This window comes from Sphaerodactylus townsendi, linkage group LG03 (assembly GCF_021028975.2).
Source record: "Sphaerodactylus townsendi isolate TG3544 linkage group LG03, MPM_Stown_v2.3, whole genome shotgun sequence".
In the NCBI taxonomy this organism is placed as follows: domain Eukaryota; kingdom Metazoa; phylum Chordata; class Lepidosauria; order Squamata; family Sphaerodactylidae; genus Sphaerodactylus; species Sphaerodactylus townsendi.
The window spans coordinates 142,711,931-142,739,771 of record NC_059427.1 but is presented as its reverse complement, the minus strand read 5'-3'; the positions used below and the strand labels follow the sequence as shown (position 1 = coordinate 142,739,771).

At 48.4% G+C, this 27,841-nt stretch overlaps 1 protein-coding gene across 1 annotated transcript in view; it reads right to left on the bottom strand.

Annotated features, from left to right (window-relative positions):
- Window positions 1-27,841, bottom strand: part of MAST1 (microtubule associated serine/threonine kinase 1) — a 92,277-nt gene that overhangs the window by 23,192 nt on the left and 41,244 nt on the right. The window contains exons 9-13 of the mRNA XM_048488372.1: window positions 20,744-20,876; window positions 15,981-16,048; window positions 4,477-4,562; window positions 1,542-1,750; window positions 105-243 (exon numbers count right to left, since the gene is read on the bottom strand). Coding sequence (XP_048344329.1) covers window positions 105-243; window positions 1,542-1,750; window positions 4,477-4,562; window positions 15,981-16,048; window positions 20,744-20,876 — 635 coding nt within the window. The remainder of the gene's footprint in view (window positions 1-104; window positions 244-1,541; window positions 1,751-4,476; window positions 4,563-15,980; window positions 16,049-20,743; window positions 20,877-27,841) is intronic.

The window sequence follows — 27,841 nt, the reverse complement described above, 5'->3', positions numbered from 1 at the left end:
ACAGAGGAATGGGGGAGAGGGGATCCAAACGCCCCAGCACATAGCAGTGCTGCCTCCCCTTAAGGAACAGAACTGGGGGGGGGGGGTGCCACTCCGCCTCGTACTTGTCTGGCTTCAGGTCCCGATGAACGATCCCATAGTTATGTAAATACTCCAAGGCAAGGACGGTCTCAGCAAAGTACATGCGGGCCATCTCGACAGGAAGGGCCCCAATATTCTTCAGCAGCGTGGCACAATCCCCACCTGCCGGAAGGAAGGCCCAGTGGTTAGGGAAGAGGACCAGGGCTGGTGTTTTGTGCAAATGGGCGCAGTGGGCGTGGGCCTGCAGTTCTGGACTTTGCTTGAAGCACAAATGTATTCGACATACAATAAAATGATGTTTCTGTAGGTGCGAGTGAGATTGCGATAACATTAATTTAAGCAGGTCCTAGGGCCAGATACGTGGAATGGCAAATTCAATTCTGTTTATTAGATTTCTGATTGGTTCTACAGCCCTAATCCTATTGCATTTTTTTACTGAATGCCCCTTCTTTTCTGATTGGATTAGACTCACTCTGGTAATCCACGCTCAGTCCCACAGAGAAAGGCAGACTATTCATAGCGTAGATAAAAAAATAAATGAAAAAAATGTAGTTGATGTTTGATTTTTAAAAAGGGAAGTTTTTTGTAAGGTGATGTTGAAATTACTTTGTGAAATCCTGCACCCCAACAACTTTCTGGATCCAGCCCAAGGCAACGGCTCCTTGAACCTTCGCCACTGTCCCCCTGGGACAGTGGTGGCGAACCTATGGCACGGGTGCCAGAGGTGGCACTCAGAGCCCTCTCTGTGGGCACGCGTGCACAGAGTTCATCATGTGGCGGGGAAATCACCCCCCCCCCACACACACACACATCTAGGCTGTCCTGGGCCCCTGGACTTGATGTGCATGCACCTCAGTGAGCAGGGAGGACTCGGCTGGTGGGCCTGGTGCCTGTGCTCTAGGTGGCTGCTGCCCGGGGGGTGGGGGTGGGCAGAGATGCTAGAGAGGCGCAGAACGGCACATGTGGAACTTGCTGGAGGCTACAGCAGGCTGGCCCCTGCTCGAGGGGGTCATTCAGGTTAAATTGCCGCGTTGGCACTTTGGGAGACATAAGTGGGTTTTGGGTTGCAATTTGGGCACTCGGTCTTGAAAAGGTTCGCCATCACTGCCCTGGGACAATCTTGGGACTTTTCCGCATTCTCATTTTCCTTACTTTTGTGTTTCTGTGTCATCTTCTTTTTTTCTTTTCTGCATGTGTTTTGCTCCTTCTAGTGGTTGATTTGATATTACGTTGCTTTATATCCAGCATAGAAACCTACAGTTTTAATCTACAGAGAGATAGGCTACATATAAATTGGTGTAACACCAAATCAACCACTAGAGGGAGGAAAACATATGCAGGAAAAAAAACTCCCCTGGGAAGTTATAGGAACACGCAAGCTAGGAAAATGAGAATGTGGAAAACCCCTAAGAAAAGACAATCACAAATAGTTCCTGACACTAGAGCATTCCAATCCATACCTTCGACGTACTCCATGACCATACAGAGGTAGCGCTTGGTCTCAAAAGAGCAGAACATGCTGACCACAAAAGGGTTCTCAGCAAACGTCAGGATATCCCGCTCCACAAAGGCCTGCTGGATCTGGTTCCGCAGAATGAGATTCTGCTTGTTAATCTTCTTCATGGCAAAGCGCTGGCGGGTCTCTTTGTGCCGCACGAGGTACACGGCTCTGAGAGAGGAAGAAGCAAAGGAGACGTGGTCAGCAGGCATGGCTCCCTGGGCTCATGCCAATCAGACTCTACAGCTCCTCCCGAAATCACAACAACAACAAGAAGAGTTTGGATTTATATCCCACCTTTCTCTCCTGTAAGGAGACTCAAAGGGGCTTACAAGCTCCTTTCCCTTCCTCTCCTGACAACTGTCACCTTGTGAGGCAGGTGGGGCTGAGAGAGTTCTGAGAGAACTGTGACTGGCCCAAGGCCGCCCAGCAGGAATGTAGGAGTGTGGAAACACACCTGGTTCACCAGATAAGCCTCTGCCCCTCAGGTGGAGGCGTGGGGAATCAAACCCAGTTCTCCAGATTAGAATCCACCTTCTCTTAACCACGACACCACGCTGGCTCAGAGTCTTCGTGCACAGCTGTGCCTCAGTAATGCCACCTCTTTATCAATATTTACTTCATTTGCACCCTGCCCTTCTGCACAATGGGGGTCCAAAGCAGCTCACGCACGGCAGCTCTCCTCTTCTCCAGTTAATCGTTCCGATGTAGGTCAGCTGAAAATGTGTGCCTAGCCCAGGGGTGCCCAGCTCTGGCGCTTCAGATGTTCATGGACTACAATTCCCATCAGCCCCTGCTGGCATGGGCAAACGGCTGACGGGAATTGTAGTCCATGAACATCTGAAGCGCCAGAGCTGGGCACCCCTGGCCTCGCCCAAGGTCACCTAGCAAGCCTCCTTGGCAGAGTAGGAATTCCAACCAGGCTCTCCCAGATCCTAGTCTGGAATTCTTAACCCCAGTATGGTGCCCATGGGAGCCTGCCAAATGTTTTTAGTAAGTGGGTGAGGCCCAGTGAGGCTTTTGCCCAGCAGGGCTTTTGATTGGCCATTGTATATTTGATTGACTGTGCAGATTTTTTAAAAAAATGTTACTTTGGCAGCTGCTGCACAGCCCAAAGATCTTCATTGAGTGGCTAAAGGTACACTATGGCAGCCATTTCGTGGCGAGCTGCACTTCCTCTGTCAGCCATTTTGTGACATCCCTTTCGTGTCTGCACTCCCTGCTCCCAATTACACCACGATTCTGGCTTCATTGAAAGGATCTGGTGGTCAGGGATGTGAAAGAGCTTGCTCGATGCCTTGAAGAGCAGGTGGCAGTCCAAGTAGACCATAGGTGTCAAACTCGCGGCCCTCCAGATGTTATGGACTACAGTTCCCATCATCCCCTGCCAGCATTATTTCACGTATCATGCTAATGCTTTGTTCCAGGATTGTTTCATTTCAGTTTTCGGCGTCTGTTCACTTTCAGCTTTCTGTAGACCAGACCCAGTTGCACTGTTCATAGGATGTCCTCTCCTGTTGATTGAATTTGACTTACGCTGTGTAATTCACCTTGACTCTCAGCGAGAAAGGGGGACTATGAATAAAACAGGCCGGGTTTCCACAGTGGAGCAGTGGATTTCATGCACCTTCCACCTTCGTTACCCCACAACCTAATGTGTGATGTGGCTGCTTCACACAGACATCCAAATCTCCGGATTCTTTCACCTCAGACTGGGAGACGGGGAGTTGGGTGTCTACAAGAACCTCTTGTAGTCCACATGAGTTGGGTGTCTACAAGGAGCTGCAGTGGCGTAGTGGTTAAGAGCAGGTGCACTCTAATCTGGAGGAACCGGGTTTGATTCCCTGCTCTGCCACTTGAGCTGTGGAGGTTTATCTAGGGAATTCAGATGTCCTCCTAGAGTGCCAAATAAATGCAGAAGCGCGTCTTAAATTAATCCACCCTTTATTAGTGGCGAGGAAAATTTCTAACCCTACTGATGCCATTCGTTTTCTTCTTGGAGATTACAATGCTCATACAACACGTATGGTAGCTTTATACCTGACAACCATTTTAAAGTGCTAACTTATTCCCATTTTATTACTTTTAACTGTATTTCTTAAAAATATACTATACCAGTACACTAAACCAAATTGGTTCATTATTATTTGGCACAGAATCAAATTTTTAAATATCAAATATGATACATAAAACAAACGTAGAACTTCTTATAAAAGATAGGTATCTTCTCCAATCTAACTGATACACACTGTCTAATATTTAGGCATGGTAGGATACCTATTGCTGTATTATTTTGCTTTTAACTTGCTAAACAGATCTATTTATATTGCAATTTTATATTATATTGTATTTTTACATTGATGTGTAGGGGTATTTACTGTCATTTGCTCTGGCTATTTCTTTAAAAAAAATCTGAAGTGATCTGAATCCCTTGAAGTCAACCATCAAGTTATGTGGACTATTTTCTTGCTATTGAACTATACTTGAGACTGCAGAATGTGTCTGTGTAAATCTTGACCTATCTATGCCTATTAAAGGTTAATAAAGATAAAGATAAAGAATTCAGATTAGCCTGTGCACTCCCAACACACGCCAGCTGGGTGACCTTGGGCGAGTCACAGTTCTTCGGAGCTCTCTCAGCCCCACCCACCCCACAGGGTGTTTGTTGTGAGGGGGAGAGGGAAAGGAGATTGTAAGCCCCTTTGAGTCTCCTTGCAGGAGAGAAAAGGGGGATATAAATCCAACTCTTCTTCTGGTATCACATGGTACATGGTGAAAACAGTACTGCAGCTTTCCTACCTGGCGACAGGATATTCGGCACGGTCTTGGAGCTGAACCAAAAACCAGGGGAACCTCAGGTGTGAACATGACCAAGCAGTTTGGTCTCCCAGACTTACCCATATGCCCCATTGCTGATTAATTTAATGGTTTCAAAGTCCCCTTCTCCAGGTGGCTTCTTCGGCTTCGGAGCTGTCCCTCGGCTCTGTAATAAGCAAGCGTGTTGGGTCAGAAGATATAAGCACTTCATCAGGCAGACACAGAGTCGGATCTTGCGGCCGTTGTGATCTGGGGTGACAACGCACAGCTACCTTACAGGGCACAACACACAAACAAGACAACTCTCCGGGAAGGCATTTGGAATGCTTGTAAATGCAATGCAATGGCTACCGACACACGGCAAGTCAGGGGTCTCTAACACTGCCCGTGGACACCTGCTGAATCCCGGAACCTATCGAGGGTTTTTGGAAACAGGATTGGGCCAGGTTGGGCTCTTACCCAGTTGGATTTCTGACTGGCCCAGGGAGATCTGATTGCCTGAATATTTTGGCGGCAGCTGCTTCTACAGTGTAGGTTTTATTCTCTCTCTCATTTATTTATACTTTAAACTTGTAGGCCGTCTCTCCCGAGGGGCTCAGGGTGGCGAACAACATAAAAATACTAACAATATAATAGTTAAGCAACATTAAAACCCATAACAGCCAATAAAACTATAAATATAAAACTATAAATAGGAACTGCATCAGACAGATGGCAATAAAACCCCCCACCTCCCTCCCCCAACTAGGCCCACAGGAGGCCCAGATAGAATAGGATCATTGAACTTTCTGAACATATATTTTAAAATTACTCCTCCCCTCTGCTGATGGGCTTCCTTTGTGTTTAGCTCTGCGTCTCCCTGCTCAAGTGACCAGCTCTGGGTTGGAAAATTCCTGGAGATTTGGGGAGGGGGTGGTGGTGGAATCTGGGAGGGGAGGGCTTTGGGCCAGGAAGGGGCTTCAGCAGAGAATAATACCATACAGACCAACTTCCAAAGCAGCTCTTTTCTCCAGGGGAACGGATCTCTGTTGGCTGCAGACCAGTTATAACTTTGGGAGATATCCAGCCACAATCTGGAGGTTGGCAAGCCTACTCATGGCAGCCATTTTGTGGTTGGTTGAACCTTCCATGGCAGCCATTTTGTGGTTGGTTGCACCTTCCATGGCAGCCATTTTGTGGTTGGTTGCACCTTCCATGGCAGCCATTTTGTGGTTGCGCCCCACATTATTATTATTATTTTTTTTGGCAGAACTGCAAAGTTATCCACAGGCTGAAAAAAGGTTAGGGACTCTGATTAAATAAGTATTACTATGATGACTCCTTAATTGATAAGAGAAACTTTGCAATCAGCAAAAGAAGACTCTTGACTGGCAGACAGAGACCTGCCAGTCTGGACCGTCCATGCTTTATTCTTGGCTGCTTCAATGAAGGGATGGTCTTCCTGCCTAGGCTATGTGAATCTGACAATGCTATACAGCAATGTCCCCAAGAAGGATGAAAAGGGGGAGGAGGAGAAGATGAAGAAGAAGAAAGAAGAAGGAGGTGGAGAAGAATAGTTGGATTTATATCCCCCCTTTCTCTCCTGTAAGGAGACTCAAAGGGGCTTACAAACTCCTTTCCCTTCCCCCCTCACACCCTATAACCGTGGTGGCGAACCTTTGGCGCTCCAGATGTTATGGACTACAATTCCCATCAGCCCCTGCCAGCATGGCCAATTGGCCATGTTGGCAGGGGGCTACGGATAAGTACAGTCCATAGCATCTGGAGTGCCAAAGGTTCGCCACCACAGCATAGTGCAGTGGTGGCGAACCTTTGACACTCCAGATGTTATGGACTACAATTCTGGAGTGCCAAAGGTTCGCCACCACTGCCCTATAAGGTAGATGGGACTGAGAGAGCGCTGAAGAACTGTGACCAGCCCAAGGTCACCCAGCTGGCGTGTGTTGGAGTGCACAAACTAATCTAGTTCACCAGATAAGCTTCCACAGCTCAAGTGGCAAAGCAGGGAATCAAATCCGGTTCTCCAGATTAGAGTGCACCTGCTCTTAACCACTACATGCGGGCAGAATGTAAACGGTCGGGAAGCAGATCTGATCATAGTACTATTGAACTGAAAGCACAACCGATGTGGAAGCATGTTGCATTGTGGCCGTCCGATAGCATGGGTGCTTTGTGAGCACCCACCAGGAATGGGGAAAACTCCCATGACCACGGGCATACCGCCCATGGGGACACATGGGGTATCCCATGTCCCCGGGCACACACTGCTTCATTATGTGGGGGGTGGGGGTGGCACCAGGCGCTAGCCAGGTCCCCGTGCCCAGCTTCTCCTGTAGTGCGGTGACCCGGCCGGTGCCAGGCAGCTTCCCCCATGCAGGGGCACCACTTGCTGGTTGAGCAGGTTGCCATGGCTGCAGGCTGGCTCCTGCCCCACCCCAGGGAGGCCGGAGAGGGCAGGAGCCAACCTGCCACCATGGTGCCTGCCTGGGCCGCCAAGCCTCACCTCTGCAGGCTCTGGGGAGGGCAGGAGCCAGCCTGCAGGGAGGCTGGGGCTCAATAGGGGGCCTAGGTGGGTGCTGGCACGGCAGGGTGGCCCAGGAGCACCCGTCTGAGCTGCCCCCCAAACCCCCGTAAGTGGGGCGCAGGGAGATGAGCAGGGTGGAGCGTGTGGGGAGCCAGTCATGCCCATCTAGGCCCTGTACGCCACTTGCCCATGTCACAGCAGCTTTCCCCATTAGAGAAGGATGGTGCTTGTGTCTTCTAGTTGGTATCTGGACAGGAGGCCACTGAAAGCCCTGTGAGCTTTCTGAGGCAACAATAAGATATTAGCTCCTAATAAACACAAAAACCCTGTTTCGACACTTACTGTGTTTGCCCAAAAAGTAGGCCAGTCCATCCCCCATGTGCCCTTAGGAGGGGAAAGGGCTGTATTCGAGTCCAGAAGCACCTCAGGACTAACAAAATTATCAGCTCTCTTCAAAGCTCTCTTCATCAAATCCCTGGCAAGGGGAAGCTTGACTATTGAACGTTTTTACCCCATAAATCTTGCTGGTCTCTTGTGGGTTGATTTCAGGAGCACAAATGCACTCCATGCCAGCGTGGGGTAGTGGTTAAGAGCAGATGGATTCTAATCTGGAGAACCGGGTTTGATTTCCCACTCCTCCACCTGAGTGGCAGAGGCTTATCTGGTGAACTAGATGTGTTTCCGCACTCCTACATTCCTCCTGGGTGACCTTGGGCTAGTCAGAGTTCTCTCAGGACTCTCTCAGCCCCACCTGCCTCACATGGTGTCTGTTGTGGGGAGAGGAAGGGAAAGGAGCTCGTAAGCCCCTTTGAGTCTCCTTATGGGAGAGAAAAGTGGGGTATAAATCCAAACTCTTCTTTAAAAGATCGTGATCGCTTTTCATTAAGAATTCTTATCACACTTGTAAGAAGCCACTTAGAAGAGAAGGGACTTTCTCCTACTGGCTTTCTTCTATTCCACAAGGATCGTCTCTGGCTCCCTCGTTCCCATCCTGCCGGGCTGTTGAGAAGTTCTAATGAGGTATAGGGGAATTGGGCCGTGGTTCCCTCACAAAATGGCCAACCAGTTCCTCTGAAGGATCTGGAATGGCGCATAGGCGCCTTTCTGGGATGCTGCGTCGGGCGTTGGGATTCAGAGGCTCATTCCGCACATGCAGAATAATGCACTTTCAAACTGCTTTCAGTGCTCTTTGAAGCTGTGTGGAATGGCAAAATCCACTTGGAAACAGTTGTGAAAGTGGTTTGAAAATGCATTATTTTGTGTGTGCGGAAGGGGCCTAAGGTTCACTGTCTTTGAATGCAGAGGTCACCGTGGACAGTAGCCGCAGACAGACCTCTCTCCTCCACGAATCCGTCTGATCCCCCTTTTACAGCCATCTAGGCCTGCGGCCATCTTCTGGGAGCGGATTCCACATTTAAACTGCTGCGTGAAAAGCAGCCTTTCCTTGGGTCTGTCTTGAATCTACCGCCCATCGGCTTCATCCGATGCCTCCAAGTTCTACTATTTTGGGAGAGGCCCAAAACCTCTCTGTCCACTTCTCTCCACCTTGGGCGTTATTTTATAAACTTCTATCGTGCACCCTCTTAAGTCAACTCTTTTCTAAACGAAAGATGTTCCGTGGGGGCATGGGTGGAGGGAATTCCACACAGGCACACTGTATGGGAGTTGACTTTACCTGGTGAACTGTCTCCTGCAACCTTGCTCCTTGCCTAATGGCACCTGAAAATGGTTATCACTGGCTGTAGTGATGGGAGGGTCTTTCCTTGAGGGAGTAATCTGACTTTTAAAGAGCTGGGAAGTATGAGGGAGGAGGCTGTGTTTTAACTGGGAGTAGTGGTGGTTGTTTTTTAAGCTCCCTAAGCCTCCGTGGCTTGGACTGTTAATTTTGTATTCGTTAGCTCTTTCAAAATTTGATATAATGTACGGGGAGCTGATGATTCAACCTCGGGAACTTTTGCCAATAAATCTCCGAACTTCGTCTGGACAACTGTGTTTGGAGCTACGATTGTGTTTGCAAAAGTCCCTGTTTATGAACCCTTTGACGAAAAGATTGGATGAGGAGAGGTCTTCAGCTCATCCTCAGCAACTGAGTTTCTTGGAGTGTTGGGGAGGGTGAGCAAACAAGCAGCTCCATACATGCACCCTCCAAACATTCTCCTCTAGGGCTAGCTAGACCAGCCCAGGGGTAGGGAACCTGCGGCTCTCCAGATGTTCAGGAACTACAATTCCCATCAACCCCTGTCAGCATGGCCAATTGGCCATGCTGGCAGGGGCTGATGGGAATTGTAGTTCCTGAACATCTGGGGAGCCGCAGGTTCCCTACCCCTGAGCTAGACAGTCAGGCACATATTTACATTGTAAACAGCTGCAGCTGGACCACCCACTCTTCACACAAATTATGAAGAACTGTACAGTTCTGGCTGCCCCTGAAGAATTTGCCCCCTTTCCCAACGATAAAATGCAGCAGCCCGTGTTCAAGATGGCCCAAGAGGGACGTTGCCCAAGTTCTCTGCTTCTGTGGTCAAACAGCCCAAAAGCCTGGCACGTACGGATGGCTCCCCGAGGCCATTTTGTTTCTTCCTTTTAAATTTTGGCCCTCTTGACCTCTACCTGCAACCATGCCAAAAGCTCCCCACGAGTGACAACAGCTTGAAAAGCCTGTGTAAAATATGCCGTTTGCATACAGCAAGAACCGCTAAAACCGGCACATGGAAACGACACTAAAAAGCCCCAAACCATTTCTAACTTAGTGCCGAATGGATCTTAAGATGTTTCCAAGCCTTGCTGAGTTTTGAAGAGGGAGAAAGTAGAGGAAACTCCTTTGTTGCAGAATGGGTACTAAGAACATCTTTCTGTGTACCCCCATGCATAAACTCTCCTCTTTAATCTTCAGGGGGTAGAGACTTTCCTGGTGTCTGCCGCGTTTTTCGGGAGTGGATGAGCTAGGCGTGGCTTTTGCATGGCAAGGCTTCTCACTGGCCACTGGAAATGTGTTTGGCTGTGCAGATTTAAAACTAAATATGGTCGCTAGAGGATCTTCCCTGTGTGACTGCAGGTAAGCACGGGCAGCCATTTTGTGGCTGGCTCTGTCCTCTGTGGCGGCCATTTTGTGGCTGCACCCTCCACGCTGTGTCAGAGTTCCAAAGATGCCTGCAGGCTCAAAAAGTGTAGGGACCCCTGATTCAGACTAACCATCGCTCCTTAGCTGTTCTACCTAACTTTTAAATGCACTACTTTAAGTGCCCACTTTCTGTAGAATATTGTGGTAGAAATAACTGTACAACTATTCAAGGTTCTGGGTTGCAATAATGGCCCATATTGGCCCTCTCCGCACAACACAAATAACATGTTTTCAGATAGGTAATAAACATTTCCACCATGGAGTTCCGCATAGTTTTTATCTCAAAAATGTTTTAGTTCCTACCTGAAAACATTTTATTTGCATGCCGTTCCCTAGGTATTCTTTTTGTGAAAATAACTTGAAAACGTTTCCCCCATGCCTCTCTGCAGTCCCTGGACTTTCTTGCCGGCACCAATTTCTGAGTTGTGCCCGCCATCCATACTACACTTCTGTCTAGTTTAAAAATAAAAATTGGGGGGGGGGGGGTCAGGTCTATGTAGCTATTTGACACAACCCCTAGAGCAGTGGTGGCGAACCTATGGCACGGGTGCCAGAGGTGGCACTCAGAGCCCTCTCTGTGGGCACTCGTGCACAGAGTTCATTATTTGGGAGGGGGTGGAAAATCACACCGCCCCCCCACACACACATCTAGGCTGGCCTGGGCATGATTCTTTACCTGGGAGTAAGCTCGGTTGTTGGCAATGGGACTTGATTCTGAGTAAACCTTCCTAGGATCGTGATTCACCCTTTGGAAGCGTTGCACAGTTGCTTCTTTAAGCTTACTCCCGAGTAACGCGTGCCTTGGAGGCAACCGTTTTTTCTAAACTAAAACCTCAGTATTCAGGTTAAATTGCCCTGTTGGCACTTTGCAATAAATAAGTGGGTTTTGGGTTGCAATTTGGGCTGCACTCGGTCTCGAAAAGGTTCGCCATCACTGCCCTAGAGAATAGGAGCAATGAGGCTTTGAAGCTTCATAGCCATGGATCTAAGAACAAGTTTTAAAAATGGAATGACCACAAAATGGCTGTGAGGAAGCATTTTTGAAAATGTTTGCAAAATGTTTTCAGGGGCAGGTGCAGAAAGGGCCATTAGGGCCTGTTCACTTATTATTCAAGGAGATTTTCATTCCATTCATAAACAAGCCAGCCCCAAATGGTAAGAGACAGGGCCCTTGAAGTAGTGGAAACTGACTTGTGGAATGCCTTTTCTCTTGGATTCCTTCATGTTGCCGACACCGCTACCCTTTAAGGCACCAGGTCAAAATGTTCAGCCAGACTTTCAATTGAGAACTTTTTAAAATACCATTTTATTCTGGAAACTCATTTTAAGTGGCCTGTGATCTGTTTTTGGGGTCTATGTTATAGGCTGTTTTCTAATGCTGGATGTCACAGATAGCTTTTAATATTTTATTATAGTTTTTTTGTGAGATGCCTTGGGTAGGATCCCGGAGGGGTGGCACAGAAATGTTCTAAGCAGCAATTTAATAAGCGAAACGAGAGACAAGTTGGGCTGGTGGGCTTCATACTGTAAGCGGCTTGGAGGAACTCATGGTTGGAAAGTGGAACATATACCTAAAAATTCAGCAAATCTATGCAGTCCACTGCTAGCATTCAGGAACTTTCTAATGATAGGGATTTAAGATGAAAGGGTATCTTTGGTTATCCCAACCCAATCTTGACTTTCAGCCTAGTGCCCTACTACCTTCATTTTCTGTGCCACAACATTGGCTGTTTCCGCACAGCACAATCATACCTGGTTACAACCAGTTTCTTACTATCTGAGTCTGTTACATCCCAGTTTCTCCCTTCGCATGGCTGCCTGTTTCTGTTAAGGAATCGAGTGATGACTGAGAGGGAATACTCCAGTTTGTTTTGCACGAGCCCAGATCTTTTGTATTTATGCCACAAGCATATCTGCCCATGCCCGGTGTCCCACATTCTGATTGGCTGTTGTTTTTGAGTGGCAGCTTGAATGAACGTCAGGGGGGGCGGGCGGAGGGGTGGGGAGATCAGGCAGCTGGGTGGGAAAAATAAATTGGTTCTGGTTCGTGGTGTTCGCACGGTAGTGGGGTAACACCAGGATTTTGGAAAAGGATTGCCAATTTGGCGATTTTTGAATACCTTGGAACGAGGGAAATATCGCGGGGCAAACCCACTTGAGGACCAGGAACCGTGCGATATTCTTGTACAGAACGGGGTATTTTTCCTGCTCAACCCAGGATATTTGGACAGTGTGGAAATGGCCATTCTCTGCCCCCATTTGCATGCCTTATCAAACCTTTCTCCCTCCACTCTGCTCGCCTCTCACATTCCTAACCCTTCTCCCATGCTTCTTCCAAGTCCTTCTGCCTTCCTTCATGGGGTGCCCTGCTTTTCTCCTTGCTCTCAGATCCTCTCTATATGGATATTTCTTCTTCACCTACTGCCCTTCCTGGATTTTTTGCTTTTCATCATGAAAATGGGAAGGAGTTATAATGATTTATAATGCTATATTTATTTTTACTTAAAATACCTTCACTTCGAATAAAATATCTGCAGTTTTAAGATAAAATGGACGGAAGAACTTATCGCAGAATGTTATAAATAGTAAATAAAAATGAATGTTATCCCTCTTTTTGTTAATTATGAAAACAGATCCATTCAATATCCAATTTCGATATATAGTTCGTTTTGATTTATGCATTGCAATGTGTTTTTAGTTTGCTATGCTTTATTTTTGTATTTTTAAAAAACTTCTTATGGAGAAATAGCTCCTCCTCCCCTTTTCTTTTTCCCTCCCCTTCTTCCATCAGGTATCATAGGCCCCTTCCGCACGGGCGGAATACGGGGCCCTGGGGACGGCAAAAACGCCGTCCCCAGGGAGCCGTTTGCACAGGGGGTGCAGCTGCTCCGCCCGAGAGGCGCGAAGCCGCCATTTTCCAACCTCGCTTGCCAAGCGAGGTTTATGGAAAACAGCAGCTCCGAGGCGCCTTCCCTCCCCCCATGTCCCGTCGACCTACCTGTCCTGCGGCCCTCCGGTGCGTCGCCGAGGCCTGGGGACACGCCCCCTCTGCCCTGCGACTCCGGAGTGAACGTCCCAGAGGGGTCGGGTAGGCGTCATCTACGCCAACCCGACTCCTTCCGCCGCCGTGCGGAAACGGCCATAGATTTGGAGGACTTAAAAACAATGCCAGAGGGACATCAGGAAGAGCTATCTGACCTAAGGGGAAAAGATATCTTGACCCAGCGTGACCAGGTCAAAAGAGGGTGGGGTCTGGGATCTGATAAAACTCTGGGAAGAGAGGGGCGAGGTCTCTTTCTCTGGCTCTTTCTGCTGGGTCACAGAAGGGAACAGACCTTTTGTCGGGGCTGTGCAGGCAGCAGCCATGTTTTGGACCACGCGCTCATCCAGGGAGCTCCCTCAGCCTGCCAGGTAATGAGAACTCTTTGAGAATTGCAACCTTCTGAGCTTTAAGGGCCTACCCTATTTTCAACAACTGCAAGGGTCTGTTTAGGGAGAGGGACAGAGGATTTGCATTTGTATCTCCTTTGCTTTGGAAACCCTTGCTCAATCTGGTGCAGTGCTAAAATATACTGGTAACCATTTCATTTTTAACAAATGCTTTTAAAGCCTTAGATGTGGAGAACACTTTTCTGTACCACAAATGCCCCGCTGTCTTGGATGCGCTATTTAAATATGAGGGGGGAGGAAGGCTGGAAGCTGGTGAGCAGCTTTTCCTCCACGACCTCCAATCTGCCCTGTGGAACCCAGGAGAAGGGAACCAAGGGAAACTGAGGCAAGGCCTCCCGGTTGGAAAGGAAGTTGGGGAATCCTGGCCTTCCCCAGTGGGCAGTTCCTCAAATCGGCCAGGTGGTGGCAGCGGTTTACCCAGAGAGAAAGCTATGGTGGGGTCACCATAATCCAGCTTCAACTTGACAGTGGTTTGCACCGCCAGCACCACCAATCTAGACTCTGTGTTTCGACTGCGTTCTTTCCAGAAAGATCTAATCAATGTCCTCTCTCATGTTCGAGAGGACAAGGAAAGCTTAGATGCCGAAGAAATACCACAGATGCAGAAGAGAGAGAAGCCAAGCGCAGCTTGAAATAGCAGAAGCAAAGCCCTGCTGGAGCCAGAACTGTAGCCCTGGGCAAGAAACCGCTGAAGTTGGATGCCCCATGGTGACCCACTCCACTTACGACCCAAAATTTGTTTTGCACCAGGACATTAGTGCCTGCAGGGGGTGCACTTTTAGACATATCAGCACCAAAATTTCAGCATATCATCAGGAGACTGCCCTAATGATACCCCCCAGGTTTGGTGCAGTTTGGTTCAGGGGGGCCAAAGTTATGGACCCTCAAATCTGTAGCCCCTATCTCCTATTAGCTCCCATTGGAAACAATGGGGGATAGGGGCACCCCCTTTGGGAGTCCATAACTTTGGACTCCCTGAACCAAACTTCACCAAACTGGGGGGGGGGGGTAGCATAAGGACAGTCCCCTGATGATACGCTGAAATTATGGTGCCACTAGACTAAAAACTGCGCCCCCTGCAGGCCAAAAATGGAAAACCACTAAAATACCCAAAAACGAACCCAGCATTTTGATGCCCCCCACAAAGTGATGCCCTGGGCAGCTGCCCACCTTGCCCAATGGGCCTTACGCCAGTGGCGAAACGTCAGGAGAGAATGCTGCTATAATGTGGCCATACAGCCCAGAAACCACACAGCACCCCATTAAACCAATCTATTGGTGCAATCTGCTAGGACCATTGAATCATCAGCTTTCATACGCTGAAAAATAATCATGGTCACAGAGTGCTGTAACACAGTACCAATTACTGATTTTTTTTAAAAAGCCCCTTGGTGGCCCAATGGGGGAAAACCACATGGAAAATGGAAGCTAGCTGGGTGGATGCAGGCCAGTCACACACTCTCTGACTAACCTACACTGCAGGGCTGTTGTGAGGATAAGGTGAAGGAAAGGAGAATGATGTAAGCTACCATGGGTCCCTACTGAGGAAAAAGCTGGGGTATCAGTGAAATAATAAGTAAATGTTTTGAGTCAATACCCTTTTTTAAGAGACCGCTGAGGAAGACTTGGTAGTCGATACGTAGTTGGTCTACATCAGGGGTGTCCACTGGTCCACGTGATCTTTTTCAAAATTTTTCCCTGCTGTGGTCCCTATGACATTTTTATTTTGGTATGCTTTTTAACTTACGTTCCTACAAGTGTATTTATTAAAGCACTGTTGTTTTTCTAGGATTTGCATATGTTATTGCAACAGATTTCATTCTTTCTTCCACCTTATTTTTTTGGCGGGTGGTGGTGGTTGTAAGATAAACGCTCCACATTCAAAGACGAAATCACAGGGAAATGGACAATTTCTGCAACCTATTTCCTGGAGTCTGGTTCCCTGTGATCTTCCTGGGCCAGAGCACATGATTGGCCAAATGAGGTGTATGTCTGAGGAACAGCCTGGGCACTTGAGCCAGCGTGGTGTAGTGGTTAAGAGCAGGTGCACTCTAATCTGGAGAACCAGGTTGGATTCCCCGCTCTGCCACTTGAGCTGTGGAGGCTTATCTGGCAAACCAGATTAGCTTGTGCACTCCAACACATGCCAGCTGGGTGACCTTGGGCTAGTTACAGTTCTTCAGAGCTGTCTCAACCCCACCCACCTCACAGGGTGTTTGTTGTGGGGAGGGGCGGAAGGGAAAGGAGACTGTAAACCCCTTTGAGTCTCCTTGCAGGAGAGAAAGGGGGGATATAAATCCAAACTCTTCTTCTTGCTTGCACTCCGCCCGCCCTCTTCCCCAAATGGGTCTGTTTGCAACAGCAAAGCTGGAAACAGTAAACAGGGATGAAGGTGAATGCGACTCCACAAGCTGTGTTACGTGTGAAAGGCTGGAGTGGATGGCGCAGGGCTGCAGCGGAGCTGCCAGGACTGAGCCCAGCGTACTGACCTCCGTGAATTCCTCTGTCTCTGGAGTGTTGGATCCTCCGCTATCGTTCTCCTCCACATACAGGACATCTGACGACAACAGGGTTTGGAAAGAGCCAAGGGGAGAGCCAAGGGAACAAGACTTTAGCATCCCCGTTGTCATTCATGAAAGCACAGAAAGGGCGAAACCGAGACCTGTGCGCAGCCATGCATGCGCACGAATGCGTATGCATGTGGTCGATACCGCGCTTTTTATACTCAGCATGCTAATACGAGCGGGCAAGAGACGCACACATGCTGCCAACCGGCGTGCTACTGGTAAATTTAGCTGGTAAATCGGGAGAAGCAATTCATGCGCTTGCGGACACACAACCCTGGGCAAAACATGCTCTTGTGCATGCTGACACAGTGTAAGAAGTATCAATTAGCTCCGTGTGCAAGTGTTCATATAATGGCCGAGTTTCAGAGTTTGTGGGCAAGAGATCTAGTTTCAAGTCCGGCAGCGCTTTAGAGACCAGCCAGCTTTCAAGAGTCTGCACCTGATGACAGGGCTCCTGGTTTTTGAAAGCTCACACCTTGAAAATCAAGTTGACTTCTAAGGTGCTCCTGGGCTCGAACCTAGCTCATGTCACGGCCATTTCACTCACGCTGGAACACAGACACAGCGCCCGTGAGAATTCGCGAGGGCCCGTAGCCGGAGTAACTATCATTGAAACCAAGGGTAAAAAAAAAAAAAAAAAAAAAAAAAAAAAGGAATTGCGGGCCCGTAATGATAACTATCATTAAAAAAACAATTAAAAAAAAAAAAAAAGAAATTCACGGGGCCCGTATGAAATAACTATCATTAAAAAAACAATTAAAAAAAAAAAAGAAATTGCGGGCCCGTAAATGCAAACACGCACACTTACAAACACAGCCAGAAATTTATATCGGCAGATTGGCATAGTGGTTCGTTTACATTTACTATTTCAATGTGCAGTTTTGGGATCCGCCCTGGAAGACCCTCAACACCCCCAAAACCAGACCTCTACTTCCCTGAAGGTCAGAATCCTGATTTCAGGCAAATGTTTCCTGACATAACAGTAGTCTGATCTCCTGTACATGACAGGAGAGGTACACATTTTCCTTCTTCCACAGACAGAAAAGGAGCTGGGAGTGTTGATTTCCACCACGCAAGGTATCCGCCCCCACCATGCCAGTGCTCTGACCAGATTTGGGGCTTTCCACCTTGACGAAACCAAGCCAGAAGCACCCCAGTGATTTTGCTCATCATGCATAGCTTGGCCCAGAGGAAGCAGGAAGCAGCACGTCCGAATCTTGAGTGGCACCCTGTATGGCAGTGATGGTGAACCTATGGCATGGGTGCCAGAGGTGGCACTCGGAGCCCTCTCTGTGGGCACGCACACACAGAGTTCGACATGTGGGGGGTGGAAAATCACCCCCCCACACACACATCTAGGCTGGTCTGGGCCACTGAGCACGGCATGCGTGCACCTCGGTGAGCAGGGAGGACACCAGCTGGCGGGCCTGGTGCCTGTGCTCCGGGTGGCTGCTACCCTGCCAAAGGGGCAGCGAAGGCAGAAGATGCTGGGGGCGCCATGAAGCCCGGTCGCTGCCGCTGGAAGGACTTGCTGGAGGCTAGAGCAGAGTGATCCCTGCTCAAGCAGGTGGGGTGGAGGAAGAGGGAGCCAACCGGTTTTTTCTAAACTAAAACCTCAGCATTCAGGTTAAATTGCCGGGTTGGCACTTTGCGATAAATAACTGGGGTTTGGGTTGCAATTTGGGCACTCGGTCCCAAAAAGGTTCGCCATCACTGCTATATGGGGTCTGCACCATCACCTGAATGAAAGCATCCCCAAAGCTAACTCTTTCTGCTTATCATGCAGCCACTTGAGCCTGGTTTAGAGGTCAGCCAGCATGAAGGTTATTGAGGGAAAAGAAATCTCGAGGCACGAGGCAGAGGCAAGGGTGGATTCGATGTAAACACAGGAAGACGGTCCCTGATGCTTGGCCACCGATTTCCGTGCTTTCAGTCACCTGGAAGGTGGGTGCCTCAGCACCCTTTTAGCTTCACAGAATCGAAGAGGAAAACTGTGGCACGCAGGCGTCAGCTGAGGGCCAAACTAGACGTTTGCTTCAACAGCTTGGGTGCCGGTTTCCCGGAATAATCTCTGGTGTGCTCCGTGGAGCTGCACAAATAGGGAAATAACTCCTTCCACCCAGTACTGTTTTAGCCTGGAAAATGGCTGAGGTGGGGGGAGAGAGAGAGCAGGAACCCTTCCTCCTCCCGCAATGGTGTTCCGAGCCGAAATGGGCTCCTGCGTTATTGCTTAATGGCCACTGCCCACAGCTGCTGCATAGCTGCAGGGAACCTGAACCCAAATCTGAGTGAATGTCTAGTTTGGCTCCTGCGCTAGCCACCAGGGGGGCCTCTAGTCCTCACTGAGGTGGCAAACCTCCATCTTGGCAAAACCATTTTAGGGTGCAGGTTGGGGCTCGTATCATCGCGTACATCTCCAGACCGTCCCAACAATATATCTTGTATTCCTGGGAGAACGCTCAACTAGAAACCTTCTCCCTAATATTCTACTAGGGGCAGCAGTGGCGTAGTGATAAAAGCAGGCGCTCTCTCTCTGCTCTGCCGCTTGGGCTGTGGAAGCTTATCTGGGGAACTAGATTAGTCTGTGCACTCCAACACACACCAGCTGGGTGACCTTGGGCTAGTCACAGTTCTTTGGAGCTCTCTCAGCCTCACCCACCTCACAGAGTGTTTGTTGTGAGGGGGGAAAGGGAAAGGAGATTGTAAGCTCCTTTGAGTATACTACAGGAGAGGGTGGGGTATAAATCCAAACTCTTCTTCTACTACTGTTTCTGTGCGTGCAGCTCTACGTATATCTGTAGAGAAACAATCGGCAATATGTGCTTCCACTTGGTGGCTTCACTCCATTGAGAACTAGCGTCATGAGAAGAGAAGCACTCGTAGCCAGTTAGATCCAGCACGGTGTCCAATTCACCGTGGCTGAGTTGCTGAGAGGAAGGGGCCGGGAGTTTGTTTGTTTTTTAATCATGGGATTGGGTTGTCTGGGAGCCAAGCAAAGTTGTGCTGGGAGATACCGGTAGTGGAAGTGTAACAGTCCTCGCCTAACACCTGCTGTGTTGTATGTGCGTGCATCTGTGCATGTTTGGGGAGTGGGCGATACCTCAAGGAAGATCCTGCTCTACAGAACTTGTTCCTTTTGCAAAAGACGCCAAGTCCCTGTCATTTGCATTCTTCCCCGCTTATAACTAGGCCCCCATTGGAGTCATTTCTTCATTAAGGCCTCGGAAATATCCGATGACTCTGAAGCTCTGTTTTGACACCCAACCCTTTCGCGCTTCTCTGTTTGGATTTCTGTTAAGAAACAAAGTTATCGATCAATGCCACACAAGGCAAATATAAGGGGTGCAGGACGCTGTATGAGTTTGGGGGGGGGACACTTTGCACAGGTCCCACCCCCAAAACGAGCCTTCCCCATTTCCTTACCCCCAATCCAAGTTTTCCGGAAATCGCTAAACCAGCGGTCCTTTTGAAAAATCCTTGGTTGGAGTTGGAACAGCCAGGCGGGAGGCGATTCATTTCCCTCCCTTCCACCCCATCCTCCACGGTCAAGGAAAATTCACCTGGCTCCCCTTTTTTAATTTTGTGGGTTGCATCTGTGTAGCTGTGCAGTTGCAGCTGGCTGTATTGCGGGACGATCGGTATGGCTGTGAGGGTTCATTTCTGCCTGCCTGCACAGCTACACGTGTGTTGCTAGAAATTTAAAAACAGAAGAGAGGCGTCTCTGTGCGAAGGCGCGAAAGCAACTCGGGACTGTTGTTGCCTTCAAGGTGCACATGTGAATGGGAAAACAGGAAAATGAGTTCCTTTATAATGACCGCAACCCATTATACATTTGCTGTGCGGAATCAGTCATATCACACGCAACGTGTGATTGGTGTTTGGAATATGCTGCCACAGGAGGTGGTGATGGCCACTAACCTGGATAGCTTTAAAAGGGGCTTGGACAGATTTATGGAGGAGAAGTCGATCTATGGCCACCAATCTTGATCCTCCTTGATCTGAGATTGCAAATGCCTTAACAGACCAGGTGCTCGGGAGCAGCAGCAGCAGCAGCAGCAGGCCATTGCTTTCACCTCCTGCACGTGAGCTCCCAAAGGCACCTGGTGGGCCACTGCGAGTAGCAGAATGCTGGACTAGATGGACTCTGGTCTGATCCAGCAGGGTAGTTCTTATGTTCTTATATATTGTCCCAAGCTAGGGTTGCCAACTTTGAGTTACAAATTTCTGGATATTTAGGGGGTGGAGTCTAAGGGGGCGGGGTGTGAGGAAGGAAGGGGCCTCGGCAGGGTATAACGTCATGAGATCCCACCCTCCGAAGTAGCCATTCCTCCAGGGGAGATAATCGTTGTCATCTGGAGCTCAGTTGTAATTCCAGTTCTCCAGGCCCCACCTGGAGGTTGGCAACTGTACTTCTGAGCACCGCTGGGACAATAAGGACACCCTCCGGAGGAAGAATGGGCCAGGGAGGGGGGAGAGTTTGCAGTTTTCAGAATCAACGACACACCACACTCAACAGCCAGAATGAAGGACAGCTTGCGTGTACTCACAGAAGTCACAAGGCACGCATGCTGAAACATGCATGGAAACATGGACAATGTACCGCTTAACACACGTTGTGGCCCAGACATGTTCATATAAGGCTGCTTGCTTGCCTAGAGGGGTTTTTGCGGGGTTTGCTGTGCTACCTGGGAAAGGGTCTCGGGTGAGGCCCAGCTGGCTGATGATGTAGCGGGGAATGTCCGTTTTCACCAGGTGTCCCTCTTTGGCGTGGTCCTCAGCGGCTTCCAACAAATGGTAAAACTCCTCAGGGTTGAACTCCTAAAAATGCAACGGAGTGGTCAGGATTAGAATTCAGGGCTGTTCCATCAAGATGGCACGGTAGCGACAGAACACTTTTCCCCTTTGCAGAAGTAGCGGCTCCTTTGGGGAAGCAATCGAGAAGAGAAGCTATGTGGGTGTCGTCCTCTGACAGTCGCACTTGGAAAAGAACCGAGTTCAAAACCCCGCTTAGCTGTGAAGCTCACCAGGTAAGCCTGGCCTGGTCATTCTCTCAGTCCAATTCATCATCTCACAGGGTAACTGAGGATTAAACAGGATTCTCTCTGTGTGCACTGTCTGAAGCAGGGGGCCCCAACCTGTCTTCTCTGCCCCCCTCCCCCAAGATTTTATTTCTTTAAAAGTCTTTAATGGTAGTCAATTGCGCATATCCCTCCAAAACAAGTGTAAAAAACCTCCGAATTCTTAACACAGGTTAACAAACTTTTCACATGTTAGGAAACAACCAAGGAACACCTAAATTATTTACAGCTTCATTTGTCAAAAAATAAAATGCAAGGTGGCACTAGCATTAAAATGAGAAACTGGCATAAATTAATTTCGGGCAAGTTTTTCTTCTACCTTTTGGGCCAAACCAACTATAAATGTTCATCACACAATCCAAATGCATTTTGGATAACAAAACCTGAACATTTATTTTCTAAAATGTCTTTTGTCTATCCAAGACCGCTGGGTTATCACACTACTGAAGAAAGAACAAATGTCTTATGAATATATAATAGTTTGAGAATGTTTGGGGTATCCCCCCCCCAACTGATTTAACTGTATTAATCATACAAATAAAATAATAAAGCCAGGAACATCAAAATGTTTCCCCTACCAGCATTTGACCCTTGCCTAGTATTGCAAAAAACACCCTCCACCCCCAGAACTCATGCAATTATTTAGGGCTCACGGGTACCCCAACCTTTCTGAGTCTGCAGGCACATTTGGAGTTTTAAGGGGGGGGCGTGAGCCCCATTCCTAAATGGCTGTTGCAGGAGGCGGAGGAAAATCTAAAACAGAATATTATTATTATTATTATTATTATTATTATTATTATTATTATTATTATTATTATTATTATTATTATTATTATTATTATTATTATTATTATTATTATTATTTATTTATTTATTTGGTTTATAAACCGCCCTCCCCCGAAGGGCTCAGGGCGGTGAACAACATATAACAGAGCACAATAATAAATTAAAATCCAATAAATATAAGTTAATATGGCTCTAATAATAAACCCTATCTTATTAAAAATACAACATTATTAAGCTTAGCATTAAACTAACATTAAAACAAGATGGCGCCAGCTTCAGTTCACCCAGAGCCCCAGAGGGGGGATGAGGCGGTGGATCCACTTGATGTTATAATAAAGGAGAGGGAGGAGAGGGAGGGGGCCCCTATCGACGGCTAGGCTCCCCAAAGGCCCGGTGGAACACCTCTGTCTTGCAGGCCCTGCAGAACTCAACCAGATCCCGCAGAGCCCGAACAACTGGTGGGAGAGCGTTCCACCAGGCGGGGGCCAGAGCTGTAAAGCCATGTATTTGGGTCCCAAGCAGGTACGTGGGTCCCAAGCCGTATCATTGAGGGGCCAGGAATCACCAGTAGGTTGGCCTCTGCCGAACGCAGAGACCGATTCGGGACATATGGGGTAAGACGGTCCCGCAGGTACGTGGGTCCCAAGCCATGTTTATGTATTTATTTAAAATATGTGTTAGCTGCATTTCTTCCTACAGATCTCAGGTCTGCTGATAATGTTAATGAAATACACTGAAAATCATATAACCAAACATTGAAAATCACAATTCAGGACTGTATTAATTAAGCACAGTCCTAAATTAAACACTCTTCAGCAGACTCCTAAAGATCAAAAGGGAGGCGTGCCTCTTGAGAGTGGCTGTTCCATTATCTTGGGGCAACTGTTGAGAAGGCCTTGTTTTCACCCAAAAGATATACCTGATGGATGGGGCAGAGATCTTACCTCCCAGGCAGCAACGTATGAGAGAAGACAGAATGGTGTAGTGGTTAAGAGCAGGTGGATTCTAATCTGGAGAACCAGGTTTGATTCCCCACGCCTCCACCTGAGGGGCAGAGGCTTATCTGGTGAACCAGATGTGTTTCCGCACTCCTACGTTCCTGCTGGGTGACCTTGGGCCAGTCACAGTTCTCTCTCAGAACTCTCTCAGCCCCACCTACCTCACAAGGTGTCTGTTGTGGGGAGAGGAAGCGAAAGGAGCGGGTAAGTCATCTTGAGTCTCCTTACAGGAGAGAAAGGTGGGATATAAATCCAAACTCCTTCTTCTGATACCCTTCAAGACATGAAGGGCTTTAAAGGTCAACACCAACATCTTGAACTGGTCTAGGGAGCAGATCAGTAGCCAGCGTAATTGCCGTAATATCAGGGTAACATCTTCTTGATATTGGCCCCAATTAGCAATCTAATCGCAGTGTTCTGCTGTTGCACTAGCTGCAGGTTCTGAAAACTCTTCAAGGGTAGACCCAAGTAGAGCGCATTGTAGTAGTCCAACCTAGACATAACTAAGGCATGGATCGCTGGGGCTAGATCTGACTGACCCACAAAATGACACAGCAGATGCACCAGCCAACCTTAGGCAAAAGCAAACTCCTCTCTTCTCCCTCCTTCCGGGAAGAAGGAAAACCTCAAGGAAAACGAGAACCACATATTGACAAAGGAGAGCTCAAGTGCTCACCGGTTCTCCTGATCCTTCAGTGGGAAACCCTTTTATTTGAATGAGGTCAGGCAATAATGATCGCACCTTCAACGGCCCTGGCCACTTCCTGAAAAGCTTGGCGGGGAGTAACGCCAGGCGCCATGAAACCTGCAGGCACCAACTTGGGGAACTCTGCCTAAACTTTTTTGCAGGAATGCGGAAATGCAAATGCAATCATATAACAGACAGACAGATGGACAGATAGATGCAATGTGGTAATCCATTATCATTTATTACTGGAAGCTGCCACCAGGTTCTCCAAGACTGATCTCCAAGGATAATCAATGTGGAAAATTCTCATACCACTAACCACCTAAAGTCATTTCCCTCAAATCCAGGGCTAACTGCATTGAGTAATGAGTTGTAAACTAACAGCAGGCAGAGAGAGAGAGAGAGAGAGAGAGAGAGAGAGAGAGAGAGAGAGAGGAGAGATTCAGTCACCCAAAACAAAGAGCCGTAGGTCTTTATTTCAGCAAAAGTATGCATTGCCCACTTTGATACGATGAGCATGCCATTATTTTATGCCTCAGCATGCCATTATTTTATGTATATTTTGGATGTTTACACCTTTAAGGTGCCCCAAAGCATTGCAACAGTCTACAGGAGCTATCACCTCTGGATTTACTACAATGCAAAACTATAGCATATAAACATTACAATCAGTCTGTATTCCACCATCCCCCGCCATCACCTAACGAAATAAAAATGGGAGGCCCTGAAAAACTACATTGACAGTTTCCATAATGAATTCCTGAAGACCAATATAATTATTACTGGTGATTTTAATGCAAGACTGGAGTTGACAGAGGTAGGTGGAATTTGAGGAAATGGAGTGGATAAATAGTGGAAGGATGGAAAGTTTCAGAAGATAAAAGGACAAATCCGCCAGGGATGAGGCTGTTGAGAAATAGTTAGGGTTGAGAAATAGTTTAACAATTATTAAGGGTGCTGACAATGCAAACAGGGAAGGTGGAAGTACTTCCTTTATTCATTTGGGAAGAAACATTTGACAGCTAAAGATGTTCAAAATACATTCCTGGATCCATCCCTCCCTCCCTCCCATCCCATCACCCTTCAGCGGGGAAGGGAAGGCAAAGGCAATTGGGAGCTAGGGGTTGCTCCAATCTCTTTTTCTCTGCTACCCGCCTCATTCATTTGCAAGCGATGCCTGCAAGCACAGCAACAGCCATTCCCTTAGCCGGGCCAATGCAATGTATCCTCAAGCTGGACGGTGATTGGCAGGGCCAAGGAAGCGAGCATGCCTTGTGGTTGGCTGGAGGGTTGTTAGGGAAACCAGCAGGCACCTTCAAAGCTGACTGGTGCAGGTAGAGGGACCTGATGGAGAGCCAGTACGGGGCTTTCTCTGTGCGAAGTACTGGAGAGGGGGGAGTGTATGTTCTGCTCCCAGCGTGATAGCCCAGATGTACAATATGCAATCAAACGGTACAGGATAACTGGTTGTTGTGGGTTTTCCGGGCTGTGTGGCCGTGGTCTGGTAGAGCTTGTTCCTAATGTTTTGCCTGCGTCTGTGGCCGGTATTTTCAGAGGTGTATCACAGACAGAATACACCTCTGAAGATGCCAGCCACAGATGCAGGCAAAACATTAGGGACAAGATCTACCAGACCACGGCCGCACAGCCCGGAAAGCCCACAACAACCAGCTGAATCCAGCTGTGAAAGCCTCCGACTGCAAACTCCTGCTGGGAAAATTCCTGGAGGCTGGGGGTGGGGTTTGGATCCTGGGGAGGTTGTGGTTTGGGGAGAGGAGGGACCTCTGAGCATGAACTGAGTGCTTTTCCTGGGCCACAGTTTGTCTCCAGGACTTTGAGAGAACATGAAGGGGCAGGTGGGGACCGAATCCGCGAAACAGGCAGAGACAGAGAGAGAATGCCTTCTCAATTCCAGAAGGGAGAATGGCAGCTATAGCTATTTTGGGGTCAGAATCCATTCCCTAAATACCAGGGGTGGCATACTGGCCCTTGTACCAGCTAAGAATGTGGGCGAACTGGGCACCCTAAAGGATGAAACACACCTCTATTCACTCAGCATGGGGCAGGAACAGGGTTACCAACTCTAGTACGGGAAATTTTTGGAGATTTGGGGGCAGAGTCTCCCATCTAAGAACTCACCAATGCCAATCCTGCGTAGCTTCCAAGCTCTGATGGCATGAGGTTAGCCTGAGCCACCCAGAGCAAGCAATGCCTAGAGGGGCTTTGCTATTTATTTATTTATTTATTTATGCTTCAAATTTCTATCCCGCCCCGTCCCCGAAGGGCTCTATTGTCCGCCGTTGTGCAGCAACCCGGGACTTCTTTGGTGGACCCCCATCCAAGTACTCAGGAGGCAAACTGTAGCCCTGGGCAAAACCTGAGTTGGATGCCCCCCCCCACCATGGTCACTCCACTCCACCATGACCAAAATTTTTTTTGCACCAGGACATTGGTGCATGCAGGGGGTGCATTTTTAGACATATCACCACTAAAACTTCAGTGTATCATCAGGAGACTGCCCTTATGCTTCCCCCCGAAGTTATGGACTCCCAAAAGGGGTGCCCCATCCCCCATTGTTTCCAATGGGAGCTAATAGGAGATGGGGGCTACAGTTTTGAGGGTCCATAACTTTGGCCCCCCTGAACCAACTGCACCAAACCTGGGGGGTATCATTAGGGCAGTCTCCTGATGAGCCTAAGAACTGCGCCCCCTGCAGGCCAAAAATGGAAAACCACTAAAAATACCTAAAAACGAACTCAGCATTTTGATGCCCCCCACAAGGTGGTGCCCTGGGCAGCTGCCCACCTTGCCCGATGGGCATTACGCCAGTGCAAGTACTAATCAGGGTTCACTCACCCCCGTTCAACTTCTGCAATCTGATGAGACCAGGCTAGCTTGGGCTATTCAGGTCAGGGCTGGTACAGCTCACAATTCAATGAAAAGGGTAACTGTTTATTGTTTGTATTTACAAAATTTCTATCTCACCTTTCTGCCTTTACAAGGGAAGGGTTATGCTGGGAACGGTGCAGAAGCTGGGGATAAAAGGGGCTGGCATCTCCTGCGGTCCATTGCTGGGAAGGTCATTAATAAAGGGAAAAGGTTCCGGCGGTTCCCATTCAGAGTTAAAACTGTTGTGCCAGCGTGGTGTAGTGGTTAAAAGTAGGTGCATTCTAATCTGGAGAACCGGGTTTGAGTCCCCGCTCTGCCACTTGAGCTGTGGAGGCATATCTGGTGAACCAGATTAGCTTGTGCACTCCTGCACATGCCAGGGGCTCGTTTCTACCCTGAGCTAGATGGCCCAGGCTAGCCTGATCTTGCATGAACTCAGAAGAGGAGGAGGAGGAGGAGGTGGAGAGTTTGGATTTATACCCCACCTTTCTCTCCTGTAAGGAGACTCAAGGTGGCTTACAAGCTCCTTTGCTTTCCTCTCCCTACAACAGACACCTTGTGAGGGAGGTGGGGCTGAGAGAGTCCAGAGAGATCTGTGACTAGCCCAAGGTTACCCAGCAGGAAGGTAGGAGTGTGGAAACACGTCTGGTTCACCAGATAAGCCTCCGCCACCCAGGCGGAGGAGTGGGGATTCAAACCCAGTTCTCCATATTAGAATCCACCTGCTCTTAACCACAACACCTGCAAAAAATCCAAACTTCACATACAAGCTACAAGGGTCAGTGCTATCAGTCACAGACCAGGAAAGGGACTTGGGTGTCTTAGTTGATATTTCCATGGGAATGTCAACTCAATGCATGGCAGCTGTGAAAAAGGCGAACTCTATGCTGGGGATCATTAGGAAAGGGGTTGATAATAAAACTGCAAGGATTGTCATGCCCTTATATAAAGCCGTGGTGCGACCGCACTTGGAGTACTGTGTTCAGTTCTGGTCGCCACATCTCAAAAAGGATATCAGAGAGATAGAAAATATGCAGAGAAGGGCAATGAGGATGATTGAGGGATTGGAGCACCTTCCTTTTGAGGAGAGGCTGCAGCATTTGGGGACCCTTCAATTTGGAGAGGAGACGTCTGAGGGGATAATGATTGGGAAGTCTATAAAACTATGCATGGGAGGTAGAAAAAATGCTCTGAGCAGAGAGAAATTTTTCTCTCTTTCTCACAATACTGGAACCAGGGGGCATCCATTGGAAATGCTGGGGGGAAGAATTAGGACGAATAAAAGGAAACACTTCTTCACGCAACGTGGGATTGGTGTTTGGGATATGCTGCCACAGGAGGTGG